General features: G+C 56.9%; 1 protein-coding gene across 4 annotated transcripts in view; it reads right to left on the reverse strand.

The window, feature by feature from the left end:
* Positions 1 to 12724, reverse strand: part of GNAI2 (guanine nucleotide binding protein (G protein), alpha inhibiting activity polypeptide 2) — a 42713-nt gene that overhangs the window by 13357 nt on the left and 16632 nt on the right. For 2 of the 4 annotated variants that reach the window (XM_011939044.1, XM_011939041.1), the window contains exons 2-4: positions 1430 to 1472; positions 1032 to 1173; positions 387 to 547 (exon numbers count right to left, since the gene is read on the reverse strand). In XM_011939044.1, the coding sequence (XP_011794434.1) occupies positions 387 to 547; positions 1032 to 1173; positions 1430 to 1434 (308 nt within the window). In that variant the 5' untranslated portion in view covers positions 1435 to 1472. Of the gene's footprint in view, positions 1 to 386; positions 548 to 1031; positions 1174 to 1429; positions 1473 to 6574; positions 6757 to 12724 lie in introns of those variants that run through there. The other 2 variants (XM_011939042.1, XM_011939045.1) reach the window with 2 other exon arrangements.

Consider the following 12724-nt stretch of genomic DNA (forward strand, 5'->3'; position numbering starts at 1 on the left):
GTCCCAGCTACTCGGGAGGCTGAGGCAGGAGAATGGCCGAAACCCAGGAGGCGGAGCTTGCAGTGAGCTGAGATCCGGCCACTGCACTCCAGTCCGGGCCACAGAGCGAGACTCCGCCTCAAAAAAAAAAAGAAAAAAAGACAGATCAGACTCAACTGGAAGAGATGTACTGTATAAGCCATATGCCTGTCATTCCTTCTGGTCGTTCAGTAACGTGTCACCCACCTACCCCCCAAACCAAAAAACACCAAGGCCTTGGTTAACGGTCTTCGGTTTCATGAGCAAAGACCAGCAGTGTCCTTCTGGGGGTTCTCAGGCCCTCCAGTCCAGCCTTTAGTCCTCCCCCAGCCCCTGCCCTGCCCAGCCCAGCCCCTCAGAGCACTCACTAGGCGGCTGAGTCGTTGAGCTGGTATTCCCTTGAGCGGCCAAAGCAGGCCTGCACACCATGGTCAGCCCAGAGCCTCCGGATGACGCCGGACAGGTCATCGGGGAGCACGCCTTGCTCCTCGGCGGTGCAGGACAGTGCAAATAGCTGCCTGGCGTCGTCCTGGGCACAGCGGCGGGTGGTCAGGCAGTTGAAGGAATGTATCCCCACTCTGCCAGAGGCAGGGAAACCTCTGGAATGGGGCCCAGGCTAGGGTATTCTTGGATTCCCTAGGATGAGACTTGCCCTAAAACCTTTTTTTTTTTCTTTTTTCTGCGATGGAGTCTAGCTCTGTCACCAAGGCTAGAGTGCAGTGGGGCGATCTTGGCTCACTGCATCCTCCACCTCCTGGGTTCAAGCGATTCTCCTGCTTCAGCCTCCCAAGTAGCTGGGACTACAGGCACATGCCACCATGCTCGGCTAATTTTTGTATTTTCAGTAGAGACGGGGTTTCACCATGTTGGCCAGGCTGGTCTTGAACTCCTGACCTCAGGTGATCCACCTGCCTCAGCCTCCCAAAGTGCTGGGATTATAGGCATAAGCTACCACACCCAGCCACCCTGAAACCTTTTGGGAGGTGGGAGAGGGTGGGGCGGAGGGCACATACCGCTCTGGAGGGGTCGGCAAAGTCGATCTGCAGGTTGCCCATGGCTTTGACAATGGCCATGATGGACTGGATGGTGTTGCTGTAAACAACCGCCCGGTACTGCCGGCATTCCTCCTCGGAGTAACCATCCTCGTGGATGATCCTGATAGCCAGGGACCAGGAAGGTTAGCGTCCCCAGGGCACTGGGAGTTCCCACAGCTGCCTGGGGCTGCTGGGACCTGCTTCAGAGAAGGGAAAACTGCCCCTGACCCACTGGGACCTGAGGATAAGTGACTGCCTCTGAGAAGGTTCTGGGCCTGGCTAAGACTGGCTGGGCCTGTAGTCGGGGGCAGTACAGGCCCAGAGGATGAAGAGGGGAAGTTGGAGTTTGGGCACTGCCTCTGGGAGACAGCACTTACTTCATCTGCTTGACGATGGTGCTCTTCCCTGACTCCCCAGCACCTGGAACAGAGGGCACAGGTGGTCAGGGGGCAGGCCCAGAGGGGCTCCACAGGCACAGAACAAATGCCCAGACACCTGTAGCCCAGGAGGCGGAACTAACCATCCCACCAGCTGCACCATGAGATGGAGGCAGCTGGGCCTGGTGGGCAGTTGAGCTACCAGGAATGCAGCTGGCAAGGCCACAGTGGTCAAGGTAACCTAGAGCACCTGTGCCCCATGGCAGACTCTCTGCAGGCCTTTGCCTCCCACAAGCTCTGCTGCCCACCATGGCTCCCCATTGTCCTGGTTAAGTTCAGGGGTCTTGGCTGGAGACTCGGCCAGACCTAAAGGAGTCAACCTGTTCTCACATACATAGGCTCACCAACCTGTGCAGCTGGTGCATGCCAATATGGTACCCTGGGCAGAGCTGGCAGGAAGATGCCCTGCATACTCCATCCAACAGGGTAGCAGCCCTTCTTCTCCCCACACTCTCAGCCTTAGCAACCAGGGCCCTAAGCAGGAGCACAGCGTCACACTTCAGCTTTCTGGACATGGCCCAATGCCCCGCCCTCTGCTCACTGCACCCAGGTCTGCCCTGAGCAGATGGAGGCTAGAAGGCTAGAATCTGGGAGACCTACAGTATAACACAGAAACGTACTGACTCATGAATCTGGGAGACCTGCGATGTATTTCACACACCCACACCCACACACGCCCATATTGACTCAAGCTTTTCCCTGGCCTGGTACAGCCCTGGCCCATATTTCTCCTTAGCTGGTACTGAGATTTGCTGCATTCTCTCCTGTGTTAGTCACCGAAGATACTGTTCATTCTCTCCTGTGTTAGTCACCGAAGATACTGTTCATTCTCTCCTGTGTTAGTCACCGAAGATACTGTTTCTGTTCCCATTCTACAGATGAGGACATTGAGGCTCAGAAAAATAAAATATTGATCTAAGATCATGTAGCCAGGACTCAGAAGGGCAAGAGGGTGGAGGGAACCCATGATGCCAGGTCCACCCTGCCATTCTCAAAATGTGGCTAAGACTCTGCAGGACAATGCCCTGGGGAGGTGTTTAAAAGAGCAGATTCCACTGGGCGCGATAGCTTACGCCTGTAATCCCAGCACTTTGGGAGGCCGAGGCAGGTGGATCACATGAGGTCAGTAGTTCGAGACCAGCCTGACCAACATGTCGAAACCCCATCTCTACTAAAAATAACAAAAACTAGCTGGGCATGGTGGCGGGTGCCTGTAATCCCAGAGGCTCGGGAGGCTGAGGCAGAAGAATCGCTTGAACCCAGGAGGTGGAGATTGCAGTGAGTCGAGATCATGCCATTGCACTCCAGCCTGGGCAACAAGAGCGAAACTTGGTCTTAAAAAAAAGCAGACTCCCAGGTCCCATCCCAGATAACAGAGCCAGATCTTGAGAAGTGCAGCCCAGGAAGCTGTAGTAGTAATACAGTAATACAGTAATACAGTGAAGAAGGACCAGGAGGGCCACCCAACTCCCTGGCTGGGGGCCAGAGGGAGTGGAGGCAAGGCATCACCTTGACCTTGCTCCCTTGCTGCTGGCTGTCTTGAGCTCCAGGTCGAATGGCCCCCAGCTGGGCCCTGCTGTTCTTCCCAGATCCCTCTGCTCCTGCCCCATCACTGCCAGTCAGACCTGCAGCTGCCAGGTACTACCTGTAGCCACCTCCAGGGCCCTGCTCACGCTGTTCTCTTTGCTGGGAATATGTGCCCCATGCCCCATTCACAGTGTCTCAATTCTGATCACTGTGGCACGTCTGTTCCTCTGTACAGCTTAGCTGGGTGGGCAGTGCGGTCTGTGCAGACGTCAAACTTGGGTACTTGGGCCAACCTCATCAGTATCCCTCGGGGCTGGTCAAAACTACCTCAGAAGAATGAAGGTGCTAACACACAAACAAACACAAGCAGTAACAATAACATCGGCAATAGTGACAGCAAAGCTGTATGAAAACAGCGCTCACCATGTGCCGGATACTGTTCTACATCAATGACACCCACCAACTGCCATCTCCACAGCAATCCTGGGAGGTAGGTTCCATTCTCACCCCGCTCTAACCAATGAAGGAACTGAGGTCCAGGGAGGCTGAGGTCACAGGTTAGAGTCCCCTCTGCAGGGAGCGCACCTGTCCACCATGCAGTCCCTCCTAGAACTGTCCTGAGTGCCTGGTACTGCAGCAGAGCCACACAGTCCACCTGGCACTGGGTTCACTCCCTGTCTCCCCAGGCAGACTCTGGGCCATGTGTGCAGCGCTCAACAAGCAGCAGCAGGCATTGGGACATGGTGGCAGGCCGTGCCAAGGCCCCTGCCCACCTTTAGCCCCCTACACCAGAGACCACCCTGAGGGGAAAGGCCTGAGCCCTCCTCACAAATGCCACCAGGCATCTGCAATCACTGAGCTTCTGACTGTCCCAGGCCTGCTTTCCAGGATGAGGGGAGGGGATGTGGGGAGATGGGGAGTGACAGCTAGTTGGGTATGAGGTTTCTTTTTGAGGGTGGTGATTATATTCTGGAATTAGATAGCAGTGATGGTTGCACAACCTTGTGGACATACAAATGTGCAGGCCCTGGGCAGGCTGGGGCGCCGTGGCTGGGGCAGCAATCCCCTCTATTGCTTTAGCCCCTGGGCACTACAGGCGCCAGGCCCAGTATCTTCACTGGGGTGTATACCGGGGCATATACCAGCACCACTCCCTCCCCATTGGGCAGTGCATGGCAGAGGGGCAGCCAGGATCTCCATACTAACACTCCTCCACCTGCTGATGGGGACATGGGGAAAGGTCCCAGGAAAGCCTCACAGTGATGCTCCATCACTAAGGCCCATCCCCCTGGGGCTCAAAGCACCCACTGGGGCAGGGAAGGCAGCAGTAGCCACCTGACTATCCTCCCCATTGGCTCCTCCAGAGCAGGAGGAAGAACCAGGAGCCAGTCACAGCCAGGATGGGGGGAACTGAAGGAGCAGAGGCCAAGGATGCCAAGTCTTGAGTCTCTATGCAGTCCCCAATGAGGCAAGCTGAGACTCAGCAGGGAAGCTACCCAGGGGACGGGGAACCTGAGGTCTAGGGTGAAAGCTGCCCCCTCTTGTGTGACTTCAGGACTCCTGCCCACTCGAGGCATTAGTTTCCCTATCTGGCCACTGGGAGTCAAGAGGGGGTCTGGCCCTTTGACCACTCTTAGTAGGTGATGTGGGCCGCTTTGTGACCCTGCTGAGGGGCAGTGATAAGGGTAAAAACTTGCTTTGCATCTGATTTTCCTAGCAGCAGCTAGACCTGGTAGACATGAGGTAGGCAGCACAGAGCCAGTCACGCTAGAAGCCAGGATATCTGCTCCCTGCCCCAGCCCCGGGAGGGCCCACTTCCCTATCCCCCTCGAGTTTCAGTTTCCCCTCCTAAGGCCTCTTAAATGTTAAGAGAACATTCTCTACCCCCAGCAGGGGTCACTGAAAAAAGACCTCCACTTGACAGGTAAGTAAATCAAGGTCATGGAGCCTCTATCCCTAGACTCAGGCTGGTCTCTTTGTCTTTCCAGCAGCTGTAACTCAGGCGGGAAGTAGTGAGTGGCAGGACAAGGGCGTGGTGCTGGCAGTCAGGCAGGAAGCAGGGGGAACAACGGGACAGAGGCAGGGGCACAGCCCAGGAGCAGCTCCAGCAGAGAAGGGGGCCAGGAGCAGAGGTGGGTGGAGCCCCAGTATGGCCTCTGGATGGAATGGGTGGGGTGAAGAGCTCTCGGGCAGCCCACAGGCTACGTGCTCTGGCAGCTGTAGCAGTAGCCTCACTCTCCACATCTCTGGCTGGGTCCCCTTTCCATCAGGACCTGATGGATATCCCCTACCAGGTAAGATGGCATGAGGTTTATCTGTGAGTTTTGCATGCATCCAGCTCCTCTCCCACCTGCCTCTCAGAGGAGTGGCTGAGTCTAGGTTTTTTTTTTTTTTGAAAGAGTCTCATTCCGTCGCCCTGGCTGGAGTGCAATAGCATGATCTCGGCTCACTGTAACCTTTGCCTCCCAGTTCAACCTCTGCCTCCTGGTTCAAGCGTTTCTCCTGCCTCAGCTTCCCCAGTAACTGGGACTACAGGCATGTGCCACCACGCCTGGCTAATTTTTGTATTTCTAGTAGAGACAGGGTTTCACCATGTTGGCCGGGCTGGTCTTGAACTCCTGGCCTCAAGTGATCCACCTGCTTCGGCCTCCCAGAATGCTGGGATTACAGGAGTGAGCCACCGTGTCCAGCCTGAGTCCAGATTTCTGCAAAGATGCTGAGTAGGGGAACTGAGGCAATAGAAGGTGGCATGAGTCAGCCCCTCCTGCCCGCAGAGGGCTCCACCAAGTGCTCTATCCCTAGAGAGGCCTGCAGAGGTTTCCTGGGGTGGCCTTGATATCCCCACTGAGTCACACCTCTTCCCACCAAGGAAGAAACCTCTGCAGCCTTTGCCCTGTGACACAGCTGCTGGGCCCACAGCAGGTGGGCAGTAATCGCAGTGATGTGCTGGGTGGTGGCAGCTGCTCTGCATTAGAACATCTGCTTCCACTTTGGGAGTGCTGAGCCCCAGAGGAGGGAACCAATAAGAGAAGGGAGACAGTACCACTCCACCTGTGCGAACAAGACCAGCAGGGCCCCTGCAGCAGGAGAGACAGGCCCACAGGTCTGGTCGCTTGATGCTTATTCTAGGCCCCAGCATTCAAGTCACAGCATCTGTTCATCTTGGACCCTCTAACTCCTTAATAGGCTTTGATCTGCTGGGAGGCTGGGACTTGCTGCTGTCCTTTCTAGCTTCAGCTTCCCCTGGGCAGAGCTGTTAAGCCTCAAGCGGCCAGCCAGCCCACCTCCCATTTTCAGATCCTCTCCCAGAAGGAGGTCCAGACTTGCCACAGCCCCAATGTCCACTCCGATGCTTCCTGAGATCCCCAAGAGCTTCAGCTCCTTTCCTGCCCTTTCTCTGGCACTTCATCTGTGAAATGGGACAACACTGTCTCCTTCTGAGAGATGGGTAAGGATTAAATGCAAAGCTCTTCTCACAGTGTGGGGCACATGGTGAGCATGTAGGTAAAAGTTATCACTATTTTTCTACCTTTTGAAAGAGTACAGATTTCCCCAAACCTCTCATTTCCTGCAACCTGCAGAGAAGACTGCTGTGGTCATCTCATTTGAAGGAGAGCTTCTGAAGGCTTTCAGATAAAGAGCAGATGAAGAGCAACGGACAGCAGCTAACAGGCTGATTCAGAGCTGTGGTGGTTCCCTGCTGGGACTCAGCATAACCTGGGACACGAGTCAGAGCTACTGGCTCCTCTGCTGGCTTTCCGCTCTGTGTCGTCACTTCCCTTCCGTATAACCGGGCACTCCTACACAGCTGGGGCCTCCTTCCTGCCCAGGAGCCTCACTGCTGACATTGCTCACTGGCTCCACACACCCAGAAAGCCGGGCAGAAGACCTCCCTGGAGAGAACCCCCATACTGGTGGGCTCCGTGGGAACACGTGGGGCCAGGGAGAGCGGCCAGCTGACGTGGCAGGCCCGAGGGCAGAGATTCTCAGAAGCAGCAGCGGCTGGGACCACAGGGTAGACTTGGGCAGCGGCCCAGCTCAAACCCACAGCACCAGGCCCGCCCACACTGCCACAACTCCCCAGCCTATCCCAGTGGGACATGGTGGGGCAGGTGGGAGTAGTCCTGAGCCCACCACAAAGGCAGCCCAGACACCACCTCCTACTGTCATCCCAGGAAGGCGCCACATCTCCAGCTCAGCCTGTGGTTCTCAGATCCCGCGCACCCCCTCGTCCCCTGCAGTCCTAGGGACCCAGGTCCCGCCACCACCAGGGGGCGCCCGGCAGCCAGAGACACTATGGAAGGAGGTGGGGGCTGGGAAACACTGGGGAGCGTTTTGTTTCAGAAAAGCAGCCACAGCCAGGGGAGGCTGGGGAAGGTGCCCCACCCACCAGCCCGTCCCTGGGAAGCCCCCAGCCTGCAGACTCCGCACACACAGAAACCATGGCAACGGGAGGGAGGGGCTGAGGCCCGGCCAGACAAAGGGCCTCTGAGCCCCGCCCCTGGCGTCTCTTCCTTCCTCTAGGTGTTGCTCTGTGGCCCCCCTCATTCCCTCCGAGGAGGCTCAGCACGGGTCCAGCACTGGGAGGCAGGGACTTGAGGTCTTGAAAGGGACTGGCAACACCCCCACCCGTGTGTGTGGCATGGCCCTATAACGGATGCCTGAACAGACCAGCGGACTCCACGACTCCCTCCCGCCAGTCTCTGGAACTCGGCTGCCTCCAGCGGCTTCCAGGGGTTCACAGTGCCCATAAGGGGAGCACTACCAACCGGGGCCTGGCTTGCTACTGCCAAGTCAGAGATCTCTGTGTTAGGGAAACTGAAGCCTAAGGTCTTGCCCAACACATGGGAAAGGCTTTCTGGGGCACGGTGTGTCTCCCTAGTGGAGCCCTTTCCACTGCAGAGGGAAACTCAGGCACCGGGTGAGGAAGGCTGGCCTGATATAAAGGAGGCTCCAGACCTGTTCATCGTTGGCCCCTCAGGCCCCAGGTACTGCTCTGTGCAGGAGCCAGGAGGTGCTGGACGAGACCCAGATCATGTGGAGCTGGGCCATTTGGCACCGTCTCCCCAGAGGCCTCTTCATTTCCGGCATCCCTCCGCTGTTCCCAAGGCACCTGAATGACCTCTCTTCCCTTCTGACTCACAGCAGTGGACTCTGGGAAAGATAACGGGAGCCTAGACCTCATCTATGAAATGCACCCCTTGAGGGAGGGTGCCAAACCCAAGGCCTGCCCTGAGGAGCATCCCTCAGATCTTCAAAGTCACCTCAAACTGCCTCAGGGCCCAACCCAAACCAGCAGCTGTCCTTGTGTCCACAGGCCAGGAGACCATGCTAAGAATCACAGCATTGGCGGGGCGTGGTGGCTCACGCCTGTAATCCCAGCACTTTGGGAGGCCGAGGTGGGCAGATCACCTGAGGTCAGGAGTTAGAGACCAGCCTGACCAACATGGAGAAACCCCATCTCTACTAAAAATACAAAATTAGCCGGGTGTGGTGGCACATGTCTATAATCCCAGCTACTCTGGAGGCTGAGGCAGGAGAATCACTTGAACCTGGGAGACGGAGGTTGTGGTGAGCCGGTATCTCATCATTGTACCCTAGCCTGGGCAACAAAAGTGAAACCCAGTCTCAAAAAAAAAAAAAAAAAAAAAATCACAGCATCACAGGTTCTAGTACTGAACACAGAGAGGGAAGAGGCCAGTCTGAGGTCTCACAGTAAGGAATTGGACCCTCTGGGACCCAGAGTCTTCGGTGGCCATGAGGATGCACAGGTCTCTACTCTGTGCATGGCCTCACTCATGGCCCAGAGAGGCTTGGACGCTTCTGCTCTGGCTCTCCTAAGCCTCCCTCAGCCCCCTCAGCCCCTTAAGGCCTGACCTGGCAACACAGCAAAACCCCTAGGAACCCCTACAGGAGAGGGCAAGGCCCCACTAGGCCACAACACTGAGATTCGGAGGTCAAGGAGCAAGAGGAACCAGCCTCATCAACTATCATGCAGTCATCAGCCGACACCATGGCCACATTCCGCTGCCACACAGCATCACACATGCACCCAGCACTGAGCCTGTACTCACGGTGGAGCCCTAAGGAACAAGCTTTCCTTTCACTCCTCTGGACAATTCCCAGTCTCAGGGGCCCTCATCATGCACTTCAATAGCTTCTGAACCTTCCCCAGGTTTGGTCTCAGTCTAAGACTGGGGCTTGTGAGAGAACAAGCATAATATTAGGGAAAGAATGAAGTCCTAAGTTGCCAGCTATAACTTGAGCATCACTGTGAGGGGATACGGACTAGGAGGAAAAGCGGGAAGCCCAGCTGTGGCTGGGCACGGTGGCTCACACATGTAATCCCAGCACTCTGGGAGGCCGAGGCAAACGAATCACTTGAGGTCAGGAGTTCGATACCAGCCTGACCAACATGGTGAAACCCCATCTCTACTAAAAATACAAAAATTAGCTGGGTGTGGTGGCGTGCGCCTGTAGTCCCAGCTACTCAGGAGGCTGAGGCAGGAGAATCGCTTGAACCCAGGAGGCGGAGGTTGCAGTGAGCGGAGATCATGCCACTGCACTCCAGCCTGGGCGACAAAGTGAGACTCCATCTCAAAAAGAAAAAAAAGCAGGGGGTTCCCCCATGACCACATGGCTGTAGAAAGATTCATACACAGTCTTGGGTCCCACCTTCCAAGTCAGACAGCTTCCTTTCCGTCTCCTAAAAGAGGAATTGAGGCCCGGGAGCCAGGGCCCATAGGCACATGCAGAACACACATGCACCCACACTGTCTGCCTGCTGTCCTGCCTGATCCGTTACTTCCAGCCAGCACAGACTCCTAAGGGGCCATGGCAGTTGGAGGCAAGCGCTTGGCCACCACATGGGTCATGTCCTGGCGTCTCTGTTTCTTGTGTAAGTGCATAAAATCCCTGAGCTTCAGTTTGCCTATCAGTGAAATGGGTGGAATGTCAGTCCCAGCCTCACAGGATTAAATGTGACAAGATAATGAACAATTCAGCTCCACACAACAGTCAAGGCTCAATCAGAGACAGCTGTGGTTATCACCTGAGGGGAAATAGGCCCAGTGATTGCAGCCCTAGACCCAGTGAGTAGGTGCTGTCAGGAGAGAATCCTCAGGCTGAGGCAAGGGCTCCTTTGTCCGCCCCCAGCAGGGGAAATCCAGAGTGAGCTCATCTCGGGGCTGCTGCTGCATTTCCAGGCATTCATCTCAGCCTGTGGCTGGCCTTCCGGCTTTGGAGAGCAATGGCCGCTCGGGAATCTAAGAGCGGCCCTCTGCCTTCCTGCTAGCCCTCCCACCAGTGTCCCTCTCCCAGCCACAACTTCCTGTGGCCAAAGAAGGGGCCTGGAATCCTTCTCGGAGGCACCACCTTCTCTGGGATCCTGGGCCTGACGGTTGCTGGGGACAACTACCTGGACTGGCTCCACCTAAGTGACCGCCACTAGAATGGCCCACAGGAGTGCACAGATAAGCCTGGGCAGGTGTTCACCTCCTAGACCCTTCCAGTTGGCAAAGCCCTGGGGGGCCCTTGGGCTCTCACCCCCACCCTAGCACCAGGCAGCCCTCTGGCCTCTTCCTCTTTTGGGCTCCTCCTCCCCCAGCTGCTTCCTCCTTTTCCTCTGGTGTGGACACCACTTCCCCGAGAGGCTCTGCTCTGCCCTGCCCTGCCAAGTCGTGCAGACTTCACTACCTCCTCCTTCCCGCCTGGGGCACACACAGCAGGTGCTGCCAACACCTCCTTTGCATATCCTGAGGCTGTCAGCAGCCTTGGAGCCTCCAGATTCCTCCAAGCCATAAGGATATCTTCTCCCAACAAGGCTGAGATGACCCCACCTTTAGGCCTTTGCTCAGACTGGTGTGGTGCTGCCTTTCAAGCCTTGTAAATGGGCACAGAGGCCGACACAGAAGAACCATCCCAGCAAATGTTTGGTTATTCCATAAAGATTCTTCCTCCCCAGCCACCAAGAGCAGCCACAGCCCCAAGAAGTAACATCAGAGTGAGGGTGGGGTTGGGGTTTAGTAAGAACAAGAGCTTCAGGCTAGAAGGGCTGGGTGGGGCTGGGCAGACGGGCCCCACCCTGCACCTGTAGCTGAGGGAAGGGCTGCCTGAGAGCGTCAGGTACCAGGGACACCATCAAAGGGCCCAATCTTTCGCCTTCCCCAAAGCACCTTGCAGAGCACTCTTAGGGTGCATCACCAGTGGCCTGGCCAGAACCTGCTGACCCCTTTCCCCTCCTCGCTGAACTCCTAGGACAGGACTCCTGGCCTGAGATGCTGGGAAGATGAGACTATTCCCTGGCCTGTACCTTGCCCCCATCTGCCCAGTCCTGCCTTCCCCCACAGCACAATGGGATGTAGGGGAGGCTGCACTCAGGCTCTGGGGTGACAGTCTCCTCCTCTGCTGTGGGTGGGGTGGGGGGAGTCCCTAGTTCCTCAGTGGCTAAGAGCTTGGGTGGACAAAGCTTCCTCTATCCTGTTCCCACCAAGTGAATGGGTGGCTTTTAGAGACAGACTGAGGAGACACAGCCAGGGACCAAGAACTGAGATCAAGGGCAGAGTATACAGGACCTGTGTGTCTGCCTGTGGCCCCAGTAGCCCCAAGTGCACCTACTGCCCCACCCCTGCAGTTCTGGAGGCCTAGGAACCTTGCTGGGATCTGACCACACCCCACCTTCAGCACTACCTGCTGCCACTTGCTAGGCAAACAGATGTTCAAGGGCCTGGGACATCTGTGATGCCACTCAGTGACCCTACCTCTCAGGCCACCCAGGGCCAACGCCTGACAAGCTGCCCAGGGTCAAAGGGGTCCTGGACCATCCCCAGGCCCCACCCGGCAGCCTAGGCTCCGGGGTGGTGGCCTAGTGGCCTAGTGGGTGGTGTGATGCTGCCTCAGGGCTTCTGGCATGGAAGCCCATGTCCCGCAACTGGCTTGACTTCTACCTCCAGCCACAGCAGAGCAGCTCATTCCCTCTGTCCTCACACCTGCTCTGCCCTCAGTCTGGGGTTCCCCTCCCCCACCCTGTTTGGGATGTCCCCAGCTGAGCTCCAGCTGCCCTGATTCACCTAGTCTCTCAGCTCAGAGGTATCCCTTGAAGGACCTAGTCTCACTCCTACCCTAGAGGTATGACCTCATGTTGGCTGTGCTGACACTGGCGTGACAGGCAGGGGCTGAGCCTAGCAGAACTGGGCAGGATGCAGGCAGAGGGGGTCAGCTATGGCTTGGACCCCTGTTCACTCCTTGGTGTGGGAGCTCCATCCCTGCCTGCTCCTGCAGACAAAGCCCTGCCAAGCCTGGGGGAGGGGTGGGAAGAAGAGACTCAGAGGCCCAAGCCGCCCCGCCCCCCATTCAAGTGCTAATGAGCTCCAGCAGTGAAGGAGCGGGCTGGGGTAGAATGTAGGGGCTGGAGGCCAGCCTGGGTGGGTACTGGCCACCTGGCACCCAGGGCCCTGCCACATCTCCAAACCTAGACCCCCAGAGGTCGAAGGTCCCCAGGGCAGTCTGTCACTCCTGCTGGCACCAACTATCTGCACGCTTTGGGCTCCCCACTTGCTGTGAACAGCTGCCTGAGGCCAGGGGAGGGGGTTCCCCAGGGCCGCAAACCGGGGCCAGGCAGCCTCTAGGATGGGAGACTCCTTCTCACCAAACTCTCAGCAGTGGGTCCCTCATCCATTTTTTTCTTTCTTTCCTTTCCTTTCTTCCTTT

This window comes from Colobus angolensis, unplaced genomic scaffold (genome assembly GCF_000951035.1).
Source record: "Colobus angolensis palliatus isolate OR3802 unplaced genomic scaffold, Cang.pa_1.0 Scaffold18, whole genome shotgun sequence".
NCBI classification, from domain to species: domain Eukaryota; kingdom Metazoa; phylum Chordata; class Mammalia; order Primates; family Cercopithecidae; genus Colobus; species Colobus angolensis.